General features: G+C 46.5%; 1 protein-coding gene across 2 annotated transcripts in view; it reads left to right on the plus strand.

Moving 5' to 3' along the window:
• Nucleotides 1-14912, plus strand: part of LRRK1 (leucine rich repeat kinase 1) — a 74184-nt gene that overhangs the window by 30940 nt on the left and 28332 nt on the right. For both annotated transcript variants that reach the window (XM_041418769.1, XM_041418768.1), the window contains exons 11-17: nt 3382-3494; nt 4599-4675; nt 7886-8015; nt 8550-8662; nt 9526-9740; nt 11673-11837; nt 13838-14010. In XM_041418769.1, coding sequence (XP_041274703.1) covers nt 3382-3494; nt 4599-4675; nt 7886-8015; nt 8550-8662; nt 9526-9740; nt 11673-11837; nt 13838-14010 — 986 coding nt within the window. The remainder of the gene's footprint in view (nt 1-3381; nt 3495-4598; nt 4676-7885; nt 8016-8549; nt 8663-9525; nt 9741-11672; nt 11838-13837; nt 14011-14912) is intronic.

Raw genomic sequence — 14912 nt, forward strand, 5'->3', positions numbered from 1 at the left:
CTCACATTATTTTTCCTAATACTGACTCAGACCTCAGACTGGCTGCCTGGGTAAGGTAGGAGCCCACGTGCTGGTTTGAACTGGTGCAGTTGCACAGAGCCCCTGAGCAGGCTGTCACCCCCTGAATCACCACATTCAGGCCCTCATCCAGTGAGATGTCTAGTTTCTGACACAGGTCTTCTGAGAACCCTCTGGATGTCTGTGGTTTGCAGAATTTGGGAGCACAGTTTGGAAGACAAGCCCTGCATTGTAGCTCCAAGCTCCATCCATTGAAATATTGATGTACTGAAGTACACTCACAAATACTTGTGCATTTTCTTGAAAAAAGTGTTGTGTAATTAGGAGTTAGTCTTTCCGTGCTGAAAATAGCATGTTTGAATGCCTTAAACAGTGCATCCTGGGACCTCTGTAATCTCAAGGGCTGTAGAATAAATAATACTGTCCTGTGGACACCACAGATCTGTGGGTTTGTGTCAGAATTCTTCAGAATTTCTGCTTTCACGTTGTCATGAAACCAAGCAGAACTTGGGGTTTCCTCCAAGCTTCCATGAAAGATTGTGAAACTCAGGGTTGTGGAGAGAGAAAGAGAGGTGAATCTGGGCAGAAGTTCCATGCTTTTCCCTGCTGGCCTCTGTGGGAAGGATGCAGAAGTGATGGTTCATATCCATATCCAGTCCTGATCTCAGGATCTGCTGCAAAGGTGCCTTTTACTCCTGCTGGAACAAGAGGGTTGAATTCTCTCAGTTCTTTCCAGTCATCCCAGCACATTTGGCTTTGCTCTCTGGTGGCTGTTTGTTTCCAATTGGCATCTTTCATGAAACAGAACGAATCCTATGGACTATTGTCTCCAAAACTTGGTTTTTCTGAATGCATTGAGAGCCATCCCAGGGGGTGGGAGCCACCATGGCAGATGTTAAACACTAGATGGTGCTTCCAGGGCACAATTCTTAGGTGCTGCTGCTCAGAGGGTGCAAAGGGAGAGACCTCGGCACAATCTTTGCTGATGTTTTCAAAGTTAGTGAGCCTTGGCTGCCCTAAATAGTGAGGGCTGTGCTCGTGCTCCAGCTCTCTCCAGAAGCAGATGTGGGAAGGGGGGAAGATAGGAAGTGAAGTGTTCCTACAGTGATGTATTATTTTTATGTAGGAACAGCAGTGAGCTGTTTTCTCCCTGGGAAAAGCAGAGAGCAGAGGAGGCCTGTGACCTGAAAGCACATGTCATGGGACAGCCATTTGTCACTGTAGCTGCAGTGTAGTGTACTTTATCACATGGTTTGCAGAGGATTCTCAAGGCTGGGACCAGCTCAGTCCTTAATACCATGTGTACTCCAGAAATGTGGTGTTGAGAGCAGCAGAAACCTCCTCAGCTTTCCTGGCTGTTGCCTTCTAAAGGAACTAAACAAGCCATGTCTTAGGTCTCTAGACTAGTTTGCTTCTCCCTACTTTGCTTCTCCTGGAGACACCTGGCCCGCTCTGGGTGGAATAATTCAGATTAGACACTGGTCAGCTTTTCCACATCATGATCTGACTGAGGCCCCTTAATCTGGATGCTGCAGTCCCTTCGCTCAGGTGTCATCTCACACCCTTTTGCATGCTGTGGCAGCAGCTTTGAAGGAAGTTTGTCTGCCACTGCTGTTGTGTTCCTTCTGGAGGCTCCTGTTCTCACACTGAAAGGCAGTAAAAATGGAGAATTAGAGAGAAGAGGCAATTTAAAAGGACTAGAGACCTCCAGAGTTTCAGTCATATAGAACCACAGCCAGATGACAGTCACTGATTCCCCCCATGCACAGAACCCTGGAGAGGCTGCCCAGGCTCTCAGCTCCCCAGAGTGGCCTTGGTCAGGGTCTGGGGGCACACAGGCACAGTGACTGAAAAACAAACGCCCCAGTTAGAGCCCCCAGAGCACGGTTTGTGCTAATTCTGGAATATGCAGCCTCCCTCTGCTCCCTCCCCCTGCCCCAGAAATGTTTTGGGGAGAAGTCTGAGGCATTGTCCTTGCACAGCCCCATGCTGACACTTGGAGAGAGCCCCACACCAGGAGCCAAGGGCAGGCTGGGCCCTCCTCCCAGTGGGGCAGGAATGATGGTACAAGCATTGGCTGTCAGTTTTCAGTTCTCAGTTCTCCCTTTCCTTCAGTGGCTCACTCTGTCTGCAGCTTTGTGTTCCCTTCGCCATCCCAAAATCCCGGCAGAGCCCAGTTCTGCCCCTCTCCATCACTAGAGGGAGCGTTTTGCGCGGTAATTCCCGTTCCAGCCACTGCTGCTTGTCCATCACTTCTGTCACATGGACACCTCATATTTTTCCAATCTAAAAAAAGGGGAGGAAGGCCAGCAAGCTGCTTTGTGAGACCCCGTTAATCCTGCTCGATGAAAAGGGGCATAAACCTTTTATATTAACGTGGAGCACATAAAGCATTTAACACACTTGACACTGAAGTCTCTGCTGGTAAAACATTATTTCCATGGGGTATAATTCATTAATATTGCTGTGCTTCTGGCAGGAGTTAATTCAGCTGACATTCTCCTTTATCTCAGTTTTTCATGGTGGGGGGACTTGCTGGATAAACCTGGCTGGAAACTCTACAGACAGCACTGTTTTTCAGTGGAAAATTGGATTTTCAGCCAAATGAAAATGATCATTTGAGCCTCAACATTATTAAGGGCAGATGGAAGAGCATAAAGTTTACAAAGCTGAATGGGAACTGCATTTTTTCTTTCATATTTCACTTAAATTCAAAGGAGATCTTATGTTTAACTTGGTATTTCCAGCTGAGTTCTATCTGTGTGGTGTTAACTGTATGGTCTCAATCAGTTTCACTTGTATTTAAAATTCCTGTCTCTGCTGGGAGGGGGGAAAAAAAAGGAGATGTGTAACTTGTATAAATCTCAGAAAGTGAATACAAATCCTGTCCATTTTAATAGAGATGTCATAAAAAAGCAATCAGAACTTTTCCTTGTGTGAAGTGGTTCGTGTTTTGCACCCTGATTTCTTGCATGTACTGAAGGTGTAAGCCCTCTCTGTGCAGACACACACATTTATTACATATATTTGTAGTCCATACGTGGCATCTTGTGTTGGTAAATCAGACTGTTCTTTTCCACTTGGAAAGGTTTCCTCTCTAAAAAGTAAGATGTCCTCTTGCATGGGCTGTTTCCAAGTGCATCTGTCAGCAAGTGGAGCAATAATCTCCCAGGAGTGAGTGGTGCTGCTCCGTGCAGAACTTGCTGGGGACAGGGATGAAATGTTTGCATGCTGGGCAGCACGGACAGGATGTTCTGATGAATAAGATGTACTTTCTTCGTGTTTCTGTTATTTAATAGCCATGCTTAAAAAGCTCTTTCTGTGTGTTTGGTGCTCCCTAACTCCAGGCTATTCCTCTCCTAGGCTTTGGTGTCCCTGAAGCTGCTGGGAAATCAGTTAGTTACGTTGCCTTCACAGGATAAGTGGAATTGCAAACAACTTAAGTCTCTGGACCTTTCAAAAAACCAGCTTGGGAAGTAAGTGTTGCTTTCAAGTTTTGGCTAAGAAGACAAAAGCTGAAGAAATAATAGCAAACCCAATCCCTCGTGTAACACAAAGGGCGTCAGGAGAGAATTAATCACCTGCATAGAAGGCATTGATAGCCACATACCATGTGCCCAAGTACATTGTGTGTCTGTGACAGTGATGAATTATCCTTTGCTGAATTCTTTGGGCACTTAACACACTGTATCATTTATTAAGTGGATAGATTATCGATAATGGCAGTTTAATTTCTGAACATGTAGGAATTTCTTCAGCCCAGTGTGTGGCTCATCACTACTAATACAAGTTTGTGGGGAGCATATCTTAACCATAAACCATCTGGCTGGACTGCAGTTATTAGTTAGTGTGGGAGTATTGTTATGGAAAAAATGAAAAGTCTTTGTTTTTTAAATGGAAGTATAACCAGCTGCAAGTTCATAGAGATTTCCAACCTGAAGGATTCTGTGATTCTAAGACTGATGTTAATAAGATCATCCAATAAATGAGTAATGTTCTGTTTAGAAATTCCAATAGGGATGTTTAACATAGAGAGTTAAAGGTCCTTTATCATCTCAAAATTTCTGAATTGTGTCATGCTGATATCTTCTCATTTGGGTGCCTGTCCAACACAGTTTTTGGAGTCCTTAGGAGTTTCTGTGTCAATTTCAAAAGACAAATAACCACTTTTTGAATGTCCCAGTGCATTTCCAGAGTCATGCTGGTGGGTCATCTTCTCCAAGTCTCCCTGGGGAGGGTGGGCAGTGGCAGCAGGTCAGTTCTCCAGCACTTCTGGTGAAACTCCTTCAATCTGCTGTTTGACAACCACTTAACCCTGACACCCATAAAGCCAGGGGTCAAGTGCTGCTGCCCTGGGAGCTGGGAGCACTGCCTTGAGGAGTTCTGTTGATTTGCCAGGAGAAAACCACTGGGCTGGACAAGTGTTGGTGGAGTCTGATTGCACAGCGGGTTTCACTCCCATCTCTCCAGAGCAGGTGGGATCCTGTGAGAACTGTGAGCATGGTCAGGCTCTTCCCCGTGTAGCTGAGCACCATTCCAAGATCTTTTCCCCACGAGTCCCTGTTTTGTTTGGCCCACAGGAGCGATGAGGGGTTTAAAACGAAGAGGATCCCCTTTTTCACCACGAAGAACAGGGTGCGTGGTGGCCCCGAGGCAGGTAAGGCACACAGTGAGTGCTGGCAATGCCAGGTGAGCTGGGAAGCAGCAGGAATCTGCAGCTTGGCTGGAGGGAAAGCAGAGTAAATTCTTCTGCAATTTGAAGTGCAACTGTATTTCATTAAGAGGAAATATGTTCAGATAAAATTTTTCTAAAGAAATGATGCAGCTGGTTGGTACCACCAATATAGAAAGATGGTATGAAACCTCTTTCTTTTGCTCTTTCATGAAGGTTATGCCTTTTAGCCAGAGCATTAAGTGGCATGTTGAAGGGAAATTAACCCATAATTATCCCTGTGATTCTTAGTACTGTTGCTGACTTTGTAAACGGCACATTTTCCCCTGCCTGTGATTTGCACCCTCAGTTTGGGGCAGAGCTGATGAAATCCACGTGAAATCCCAGAGAGAACAAAGGGATATCTGAAGATACTGCACTGCTTCCTGCTCTCCGTGGGATTCATCTGCATTTCTTTTGTTTGTTGTTTTATTTTAAAGCACTTGGGGAGTTTTCTCATTCTGGCTGCCTGCAGAATGCCTGGCTCTAAACATTCCTTGCCAGTCACAGAGTGGGACAGAGCCAGCGTCGTCCTGACGCACATCCCAGCAGCCCTGGACTGCTCGTGGGAGGAAGAGGCCCTCCTGCAGCCAATCCTTCCCTCAGTTCCCCTGCAAACTCTGCCTGAGGTGAAACTGGTAAATGAACCATGTGCAGCCATAGCTGTAGGTTAGGGCTGGAGATCCTCACCTCCAGCTGGCTCCTCTGGGAGACAGAGGCTTTGCCTGGACCTCGTTTTCCTGTCCATGGCAGAGGAGGCTGCTGTGCTGGGTGAGATGTGTGTGCCCCCCAGGGGGAGAAGAGGTTGGTCTGTGCTGTTTCACAGGCTGGAAATGGAAACAGAAGTGCTGTGACATTGTTTGACTAGGGAACAACTGGAAAAGGAGTCTGAACCTTGTGGAGTCTGACATGTCCTCAGAGCTTTGCTGTGAAGTGCTGCAGCAGCATTTCCCAAAGGGGAGAGAAGGGCAGGAGCAGCAGGCAAAGGCGGCTAAAACCAGCTCTAAAAGGGAATTGCTGTCCTAGTGGAAATCTCTGCGTGCTGCAAACCCAGCATAACCCCCTGCAGAAAGCAGGAGGGGATGGGCTCTGCAGCAGTGACATTTGAACAGCCACTTCACACCGTGGTGCAACCTGGAGCTGCCTCAGGTGGCAGGGGGCACAGAGTAGCCCACCTGGCTGAGGCCACGGGTGAGCAGCCACAGTGACAGAGCAGAGCCAGCTCATCCTTTTCTCTCTGTTCCTCTGCCAAGTGTAGCTTGGTGAGATGAGAGGATGTGGCCAAGAATTTAAACATCAAGAGAAAACAGAAGCTGGAGTACATCAGCTGCTCACAGAAGTCTCCTGGTGAGGTGGGGGTGGACAGGTTTTCATATGATTTACCAACAAAGCTGTTTACTTAAGTCTAGGTTATTTAAAGAGAATAATTTATGGTGCTCACTCTACTTGATTGATAAGTCTCGGAATAACTTCTTGCACATGCATGTGTGGTGTTGGTAGCGTTTATTCATCCAAAAATACATTTTCAAGATGGGATTTGTTTTAATTTTTCTACAGTTCTTTAAAAGAAAATTTGAGCTGAAGCCAGAGAAATCATAAATAACTCATGAATAAATAATTACAATTCATAAACACCTCGAGCTTGCTTCCAATATAGTACACTCCTTTCCACCTGGGACTCTTTGGTGAATTCAGAGTATTGCTGCTATTTTAGGAGTTTGCTCCTACGTGTCCAAGAGGGGGTAAATCTGTCTGTGCCCAGGTACCTACTGAAGAGCAACAATGCAAAGTTTAAGTCCAGTGATGAGCCAGAAAGGAAGTGAATTGCATCCCTGAATAAGCCTGCTGTTCTCCTAAAATAATCCCAAAGATGATTTTTTAATTTGAAAACTCAAAAGGCAGACTGTGACACTGCCCACACCAGACAGTCCTGTCACGTATATGAAACACCCCTGCAGACAGTGGGACTCTATCTTGCTCCTTTTCTGATCACAGCTCAGGCTGGCAGTGCTGTTAATATTAGAACTGGGGAGTTTTCTCCTGAGAAAACCTCTTCCAGTTTTTTTTCCTCTTTTTGACTAAATCTAATTACAGTTCCTCACATCTTCTCTGTAAAGGAAGATCTTGGTGGAAGTGGAACTGTCCCGTCCCTCAGAAGGGAGAGTCTTGCATCCAAGGGAGTTGCTTTGATTGACCATAGAGGCAGCAGATGGTGCTGGTTGTACTTTCCTATTCAGACTCCAAACCTGCCTGGTTTTCCTTCATTTCAGGATGCTTTTTGGTAGATAAATGTGACACCCTCAATACAGCAACACAATCCATGGCAGCTTTTTGTGCAGCTATCCCAGGTGCCATTTCTGGAGTGAAATGGTGCTCTTTGGGACTTGAAGAGCTTCCCTTTGTTTGAACCTCTCCAGCAGCAGCAACTCAGCCATGCAGTTGATGCTCTTACTGCTTGGGTTGCTCCCAAAATACACAAGATGCTCCTCAGGCATGGAGGAAGTTCCCTGAGTCCTTCTCTAAAACAGAACAGAAGAGCAAACACCAGCATGTTTTAGAGACAGCATAGGTCAGTCTCTCAGCTCCAGTTTGGGTTTTCTTCTCTGTTGTTACTGACTTTGATCCACCATAAATTACTGCGGGATGCAACGTGCGGGCCTGAACATAAATTCTGACTGGCTTGTCTCAGGTAATATGGAAAAAACACATTGAGAACCAGCTCTGCCCTGGGTGTGCCCTTTCAGTGCCATGTTAAGAATCAGTTGTACCCATGGGATGCCCTCTCAGTGCCAGCTGTTAGGCTGCAGTAGGGGCAGTTCACAAGATGTTACCACATATTCAACAGCAGGAGACAAGGTGCCACTCATCCCCTGAGCTGTTTTGGCAGGCTTGGAGTTCCTCCCTCAGCACCCCGTAAGTCCTGGGCACTGTCACCTTCCAGCACTGTCACTTTAGGACGTTGAGATGTGAGCATTGATGTTTGATTGTCACTGAAGGCCATTTGCTTTTCTGCTCTTGCTTGGTGGTGGCCCTGCCAGTGGACATGACCTCATGTCCTGCCCGCAAAGTTCAGGTGAAGCTCTTGCTTCAGAGCCTTGATGCCTGTTTTGTTGTTTCTTTTTTTAAAGGTGCATTTTGTGTCCTGTCTCGTTCCAGGTCCTTTTTTGGAGTTTCCAGCATTTCTGAGCGATTCTCTGGAGGTTCTTTATCTGAACGACAATCAGCTGGACTCTGTCCCGCAGTCCGTTTGCCTCCTGAAAGGTTTAACAGAGCTTTATTTAGGAAAGTAAGTCCATGTCCTGGAAAAGCTTTGCAGTGTTATTTCCATGTTGTTTTAGTGACCAGTCTTCTGTGGAGCCCCACCCCAGATGTCCAGTGCTTTTGAAGTCAGAAAGCTGGAAATAGTCAGCCCCTTGTCAGATCTGTGCCCATGGTTTGCTTTAGATAAGGAGGAAGCTGGTCTTTTGAGTTAGGGAAGATGATCTAATGCTTTGAACACAAGCCTGGGAATCTAATGTGCCTCTAGTTCATTCTGGCTTTTTGCTGTCAGTTTCTGTAGTGCTACATTCAATAACTCATCATTTTTGCCTTTATTTCCTCAACTATCCAGCAAAGATGATTACATTTGTCTGCCTCAGAGGATAAATTGAGGTTATACATCACTTTTAGGATGGAAATTGCTATTAAAGTGCTGAGTAGTCTTATTAAAATGTTAATGGAAGATTTCTGCAAGGATAGAATAGCGTAATCTGAGAGTCCATGAGAGCAGCTACTTGCACACAAAGCCTGGTTGTTGGTAGATTTATTTGTTTTTGTACAGTAACCCTGGTATCCGAGAGCTTCCTCCAGAACTTGGACAGCTGGCTAATCTCTGGCAGCTGGATATCGAGGAACTAAATATCAGTAACGTTCCTGCAGAGATCAGAAAAGAGGGTAAGGCTGATGCTGTGTATTCTTCATTTAACTGACTGAACATGCAATAAAATCTCTTCCTTTTAATGGTCAAGAGCAGGAACAGACAGTGAATGCCTGAGCCCTCATGGGGTTAACTGGAATTGCACAGGGAAACTTCCTACTCATATTTACAAATTTGATAGTCAGTGCTAAGCTCTGGCTGTAATGATCAATTTGAGACAGATCACAATTTAAAATGATGACTTATAAATGCACTATTTCATTTGCAGTACGCATAAATTCTGTGGCTTGCTTCCCGAATGTGGATATTTTAGGATATTTAGATGGTCTCTCTAAAGACTGAAGTGTTTAGGATCAGCAGTCACAGTCCCATTGAAGTGACTTTATTGTGAGCTGCTAGGTTTTTGGATCTCTTACAATACTGTCTTTTTTTTTTTTTCTTTTTTTTTTTTTTTTTTTTTTTTTTCTTTTTAACCAGAAAATCCTGTGGGAACAAAGTTATTAGGAATTATTCCTGCTCCAGCAGTATACTGTTGAAACCTCAATCTCACTTTAACTGGAAACATAAAAGCAGAGGGAAAAACTGAGTATTTTCCAATACTAAATTACTATTTTATGTTTCCTTTCAGCTTCTGAAGCATAGGAGCCCCAGCATTTGTTTCTCCTTACAGTGCTCCATTGTGGAGCCTCCGAGCAGTGACCTTTTCCCGGGGTCTCTGTCTCAGGTTTGTCCGCTGGAGGTTTCTTTGTTTATTCTCAGCCCACAGCCAGACTGCAGGGGAAGCAGGAGTTCCCAGGCACGGGGTGTGTGCAGAGTGGGGTTTGTGCTGTGCCTGGGTGCTGCTGGCTGCAGGGCTCACCCCGTTCTGTCCCGCTCACAGGCCCCAAGACGGTGCTGGCGTATTTACGAGCGCAGCTGCGGCGGGCGGAGAAGTGCAAGCTGATGAAGATGATCGTCATCGGCCCCCCACGGCAGGGCAAATCCACGCTGGTGGAAATCCTGCAGACAGGGAAGGTGCCCCAGATGATGCACAGCGAGGCCACCATCCGCACAACCAAGTGGGAGCTGCCCAAGCCCGTGGGGCACAAGGCGAAGGTGAAAAGTGGTGGGAGATCTGCAGGCCCCGTGGGGTGTGGGAGCCCTGTGGGGTCCTGTGGGCTGAAATTTGGAATTGTCCTTTTGCAAGGAGCAGTTCCCATTGCCTCGCAAGTGGGACGTGGTGTTGGACCCTTTGCAGTTCTGTTCCGTTTGCAGTTGGTACTAGAGGGCAGATCTGTTTTCCTGACTGCATTCTAAAGAGAGCTTTGTGTTGGCTAGGCTGAAATTCTGGCTCTCTCTCCCATCTCAGTGGACGCTAATTTTGAGAGAGTGCTTTACATCAGCTTCTCTGCAGCTTTCATTTGGGACATCAGTACCTACAGCTGGACTCCATTCATATCAGACCTGTCCTAGGTGGGGGATGTGGGTGGAAGGTGTAATCCAGGGATGTCTAAGGCAAAACCACCCAAATCTCAGGTGGCTCATCCACGCAGTCTGTGATACTGAACTCATTTGGAGAGCACTGATTTAATCCAAGCATTTGTAGGTGGCCCTGTCCACTGCCTGCAGGGTAGCTCAGGGATTAGAGGATGCAGAATTCGTCCTGAGGTCTTGTCAGAGCTGAGGGGGTGCAAACACATCACTCCCCCTTCCCAGATGGGAGCCATGACCACCAGACTGTTTTTGGAAAGGGGAAAGGAGCCTGCTGAGTTCAGCTGTTCCACAGCAAAGAAAAGAGCAACACAGGCTGACTCCTTGAAGGGTAAACTTTGGTGGGAGAAGGGATTTGTGCATTTTGTGTTGAAGAGCAATTGAACAAAATAAAAGTGTAGACAGCACCAGGGACCTGGAGTGGAATCAATACAATGAACGGGCTTTTATCCCTATCTCTGAGTCTGTCTGTCCACACACACACTCACAGCTGAAGGTCTTTTGGATGAACAAAGCAGTCCTTGTGCTGGTTAGGGCTTGGTTTCAACAATATGGAAGTTCTTCCAGCTGTTTTTGGGAGCCTTCACACAGATTGCACAGAATCAGAGCCCTGCTGAACTCTCATAGGGTAACTTCCACGTGGGATCAGTCAGTAGCTGGCCCCAGCCCCCTGAACAGAGCCCACTGGATGTTATGTGATGCTCTGAGGATGGTGGCTTCCTCTGAGGAGGAAGGTTTGGTTTTGTGTTCAGTCTCAGGGTTTTTGACTCTCCAGGGCCAAGTGATTTAGGGACAGAGCTTCCCAGGTATGCAGGTACTTCCTGCTGCAACTGGGAGCCTGAGTGCCATGGAAGCAGAGAGCCAGGCTCCCTCTTAGTGCTGCCATGGGGCTGCTCAGAGGAATGGATGCAGGGATACTGGGAAGAGAGCCAGAGCTGGAGAGGCCTCCATTTAAGCATTCCCCCAGAAATCAGCGAGTCTGATTCACAGCAACTGTGATTCTGGCCCATCTCTGGCGTGGCACAGACGTCAGAAGCCTGGGAGCAACATGTAGGAGGTGTTTGTGGAAGGCCTGAGGAGCTCCCCATCTCCTGAGCATCTCCCTTGTGCTTGGCTCAGCTCGGTCTGAGCTCAGTGGAAGTGATTTCAGCAGGGGTTTCCTGTTCCCCACAGCAGTGGCAGATAAGCAGCTTCAATGATCTTGTGGAGTGTGGCACAGGCAAGGATGAAACAGTTTCTATTACAGATGCAGTGAAATGCAGGGCTCAGAATGAGACCCTTGTTTGGACTGGAGAATCCACAGCATTAACTGGAGTTTTACCAGCATCAAGGGCACCTCTATCGTTTTAGCAGCAAGTAATTAGTCTTGATTTCCTGTGGGGAAGTGGTAGCCACGCTTAACAATTGCTTGTTGATTTATCTTTCCTGGAGGCACAATTAGGACATTGAACCCCTTCTTGTGTCATACATTATGCAGGCGTAGGTTTATACTTCAGCTATTATCTCCAGTGATTTACTGCCACGGTTTGATTTGAACACTTCTCTTTGTCTAAGTAGGTTGATTCAGTGGAGTTCAATGTCTGGGATATCGGAGGCCCAGCGAGCATGTCTACAGTCAATCAGTGTTTCTTCACAGACAAAGCATTGTACATAGTGGTCTGGAACTTGGCACTGGGGGAAGAAGCTGTGGCAAACTTACAGTTCTGGTTGCTGAACATTGAGGTAAGAAGTCACTGGTGGGCTCTGGGATATCTATTTATCAAGCAGCAGCTCAGCATGCAGATATGTGATATTGCAGATTCTTTTTGCTCTGCTTTTAAAAGCTCCCCAAGCTATGAATTTTGCACAGCATTTGGAATTCATTTTCCATTACGCTGTAGGCGTATCGCTATATTTAATGGTTTAAATTTATCATTTGCTTTGTTCTCCCTCACACACAGCAGAGAACGAAACAAAAGCTGATTTATAAACCCTTGCTAAGTAAGGCTGAACATACTTATTTTGGAATTAGTGTTTGACCACACTGTGCTCCAAGGGGGGTTTGAAGCATTTTCTTTCTTCTGTGGGTTAGACACACATTAGTCTTGAGGTTATATTTTTAACACTTTAGATTCAGGTAAGCTGGAGAGTATTTCCAAAACAGCTCTCATTTAGACTCAGAGCTGCAGTGAATTCATTGCTGTGGTGTGGATTGATTTTTCTAACACCATGTTCATAGTTGCCTGTAACTCTGTTATTTGATAATTGTTTTAACATTAAATGCACAAAAATTGGTGCCTCTTGAAAAACAAACATCTTGTAATTATCAACATATTAGTGGTCAGCAGCAATCAAAAACCCAAACCAGGTAACAAAGCTGAAAGGAAAATTATTAATTTCCAAAATGCATGATGTGTCCTTAATACATCCCAGCAAGCACATAGTAACATCAGGAAAAATGCAGAGAAATATGATCATGATGGTTAAAAGAAGAGGGCTGTATATAGAAAGGAGAAAACTACAGGGGAGTCTTTGTTCATGACCCTTTACCATAGAATTGGGAGAGAACAAGTGAAATTGTAGTTTGAAGCAAACAATGGGAAGTATCTTAAACACACTGGAAGGCAACCTGTGGAATTTACTGCAAATACAGTGTGTTGAGGTTACCATAAATTGTAAAGACAAACTGGTGAATGAAAACTCCATCAGGTTAATTCCAGGATACTCCCTCATGCTGAAGCCATCAGTGAGCTGCTGGCTACTGGGAGAACACACCAGGGAACATCTCTCCATCCTGCCCTGTGCCTGTGCTCTCCATGAGCCTCCAGCAGCAGCACGCTGGGCCAGGGGCCCTTGGTCTGTGATTGTGCTCTCCATGAGCCTCCAGCAGCAGCACGCTGGGCCAGGGGCCTTTGTGTGGCTTGGTGCAGCTTGTCTGGTGTCACTGAGGTTGGGAGATTCCAGTGGGCATCACAGGAGCTTGGTGTGGCTTGGTACAGCCACTCCTGGGCTTGTCTGGTGTCACTGAGGTTGGGAGATTCCAGTGGGCATCACAGGAGGGAAATGGATTGCCTGCAAAGAAGGAAATCTTTCTGCCTCTGAGTATTCTTCTGTGGTCAAAGTCATTTGGATGGGCAAATGATCCCTGCTTAAGCCTGTGCAATCCCATTGTGTTTGGCAGCATTTTCCCTGAGATCTGGATACATTCCAACCATGGAAGGGTTGGAAGAAACCACGAGATCACTTAATCCATTCCTTTCTTCTGATTCAGGATTAAGTAGATTGAGACTTTTGTAGAGGTTTACCTCATCTCTCCATGTACCTCCAGGGAAAAAGTTTGTGTGACTTCCCCAGGTATCCATTCCAGATTAGCCTTTTTCAGGATGTCAGATCTTCTGGCTGCAGGTTAAGTTAACTTCGTCTGGGCAGACATGGTTCCCTTCATTTCACTGACTCACAGCAACTCCTTTTATGTTAAACCCTGATGTAAAAACCCAAAATGACAGTTTCCTGCTCTGCAGTAGCAGCAGATGATTAAGCCATGATCTGCAGAACTTCTGTAATACTCAGATCACTTGTAGCTGTTGTCAAGCTGCCACAACAGGTTGCCTTAATTTTATAAATATTTTTCATGTATTCCATTTTATTGATATGTGTGACTGCCTCCTCTTAAATATTACACTTTTCACCTGTCCTCACTGATGTAATCTAGATGAGATCGCTGCCAGTGTTTTCTCTTGCAGGCCAAGGCTCCAAACTCAGTGGTGTTGGTGGTGGGAACACACCTTGATTTGATTGAGACGAAATTCCGTGTGGAGAGGATAGCAACCCTGAGGGCCTATGTCCTGGCTCTGTGTCGCTCTCCCTCTGGATCCAGAGCAACTGGCTTCCCAGATATCACCTTCAAGCACCTGCAGTGAGTACTTGTGCCTTTGTGAAGTTCAGTCACTTGCTCTTTATTTTATGACACTTTTAACAATTTTGAGATACTTGATCTCCTTGGCAACGGAACCAATTTAGAGACTCGTCAGCATTGCATTCCATCTATTTTTGACTGAGATAATGTATTATAATGAGAGAGAAGGTCAGTGTTGCTCAGGGGGCTGATGATGAGTCTGAGAGCTGGAAGCTCCAAAGTCATGACCTTGACCAGCCTGTTTACTGCTCCCCCTTCACTCAGGTTTCTCACTATTTAATGGTGACACATTAGTCACAAGGGAAGAAGGTGCAGATTGACTAATTAATGCTGTGAGATCGTGACTGTCACAGGGTGGGTGCCAGGGCCTTTGCTGAGGGGAGGCTGTGGGTGGTACCTGACGTGGGAACACAGCTCACGTGGCTGGGCAAGGAGGGGTCAGTCCCCTGAGCCCCTGGCAGTCCAAAGCTGTCCCATCCATCTCCAGGTGTCACAACAGAGGGGCTGGGGCTGCCTGGGAGGTGGATGTCACTCAGGCCACGCAGTTTGACACTGCTGCAAGAGAACAGTTTGACACTGCCCTTGGGAAGAGGAGGCTGCTCCAGCTGGGAGCGTGCCTGTGAGCCAGAGGGTGAACGTGGATGCAGCAGGCTGGCACCAAACAACGTGAAAATATCTGCCTGGGGCAGGAGCAGGTGGCAGCTGGCAAATGAGGAAGGGCACTGTGATGTCCCCAGCACTTCCCATCTGCTGCCTGGCAAAGGCATCAGCCGACCTCCCACACGCTGCTCTGCAGGCTGTGTCAGGCATCCCAGGCTGTGTCAGGCATCCCAGCCAGCTCTTCCCCATTAGAAAAAGCACCAGGGACCCACTGTGAGGCTCAAAGACTCATCATGAGAAGG

Source organism: Onychostruthus taczanowskii, unplaced genomic scaffold, assembly GCF_017590055.1.
Source record: "Onychostruthus taczanowskii isolate IOZ18803 unplaced genomic scaffold, ASM1759005v1 scaffold6, whole genome shotgun sequence".
In the NCBI taxonomy this organism is placed as follows: domain Eukaryota; kingdom Metazoa; phylum Chordata; class Aves; order Passeriformes; family Passeridae; genus Onychostruthus; species Onychostruthus taczanowskii.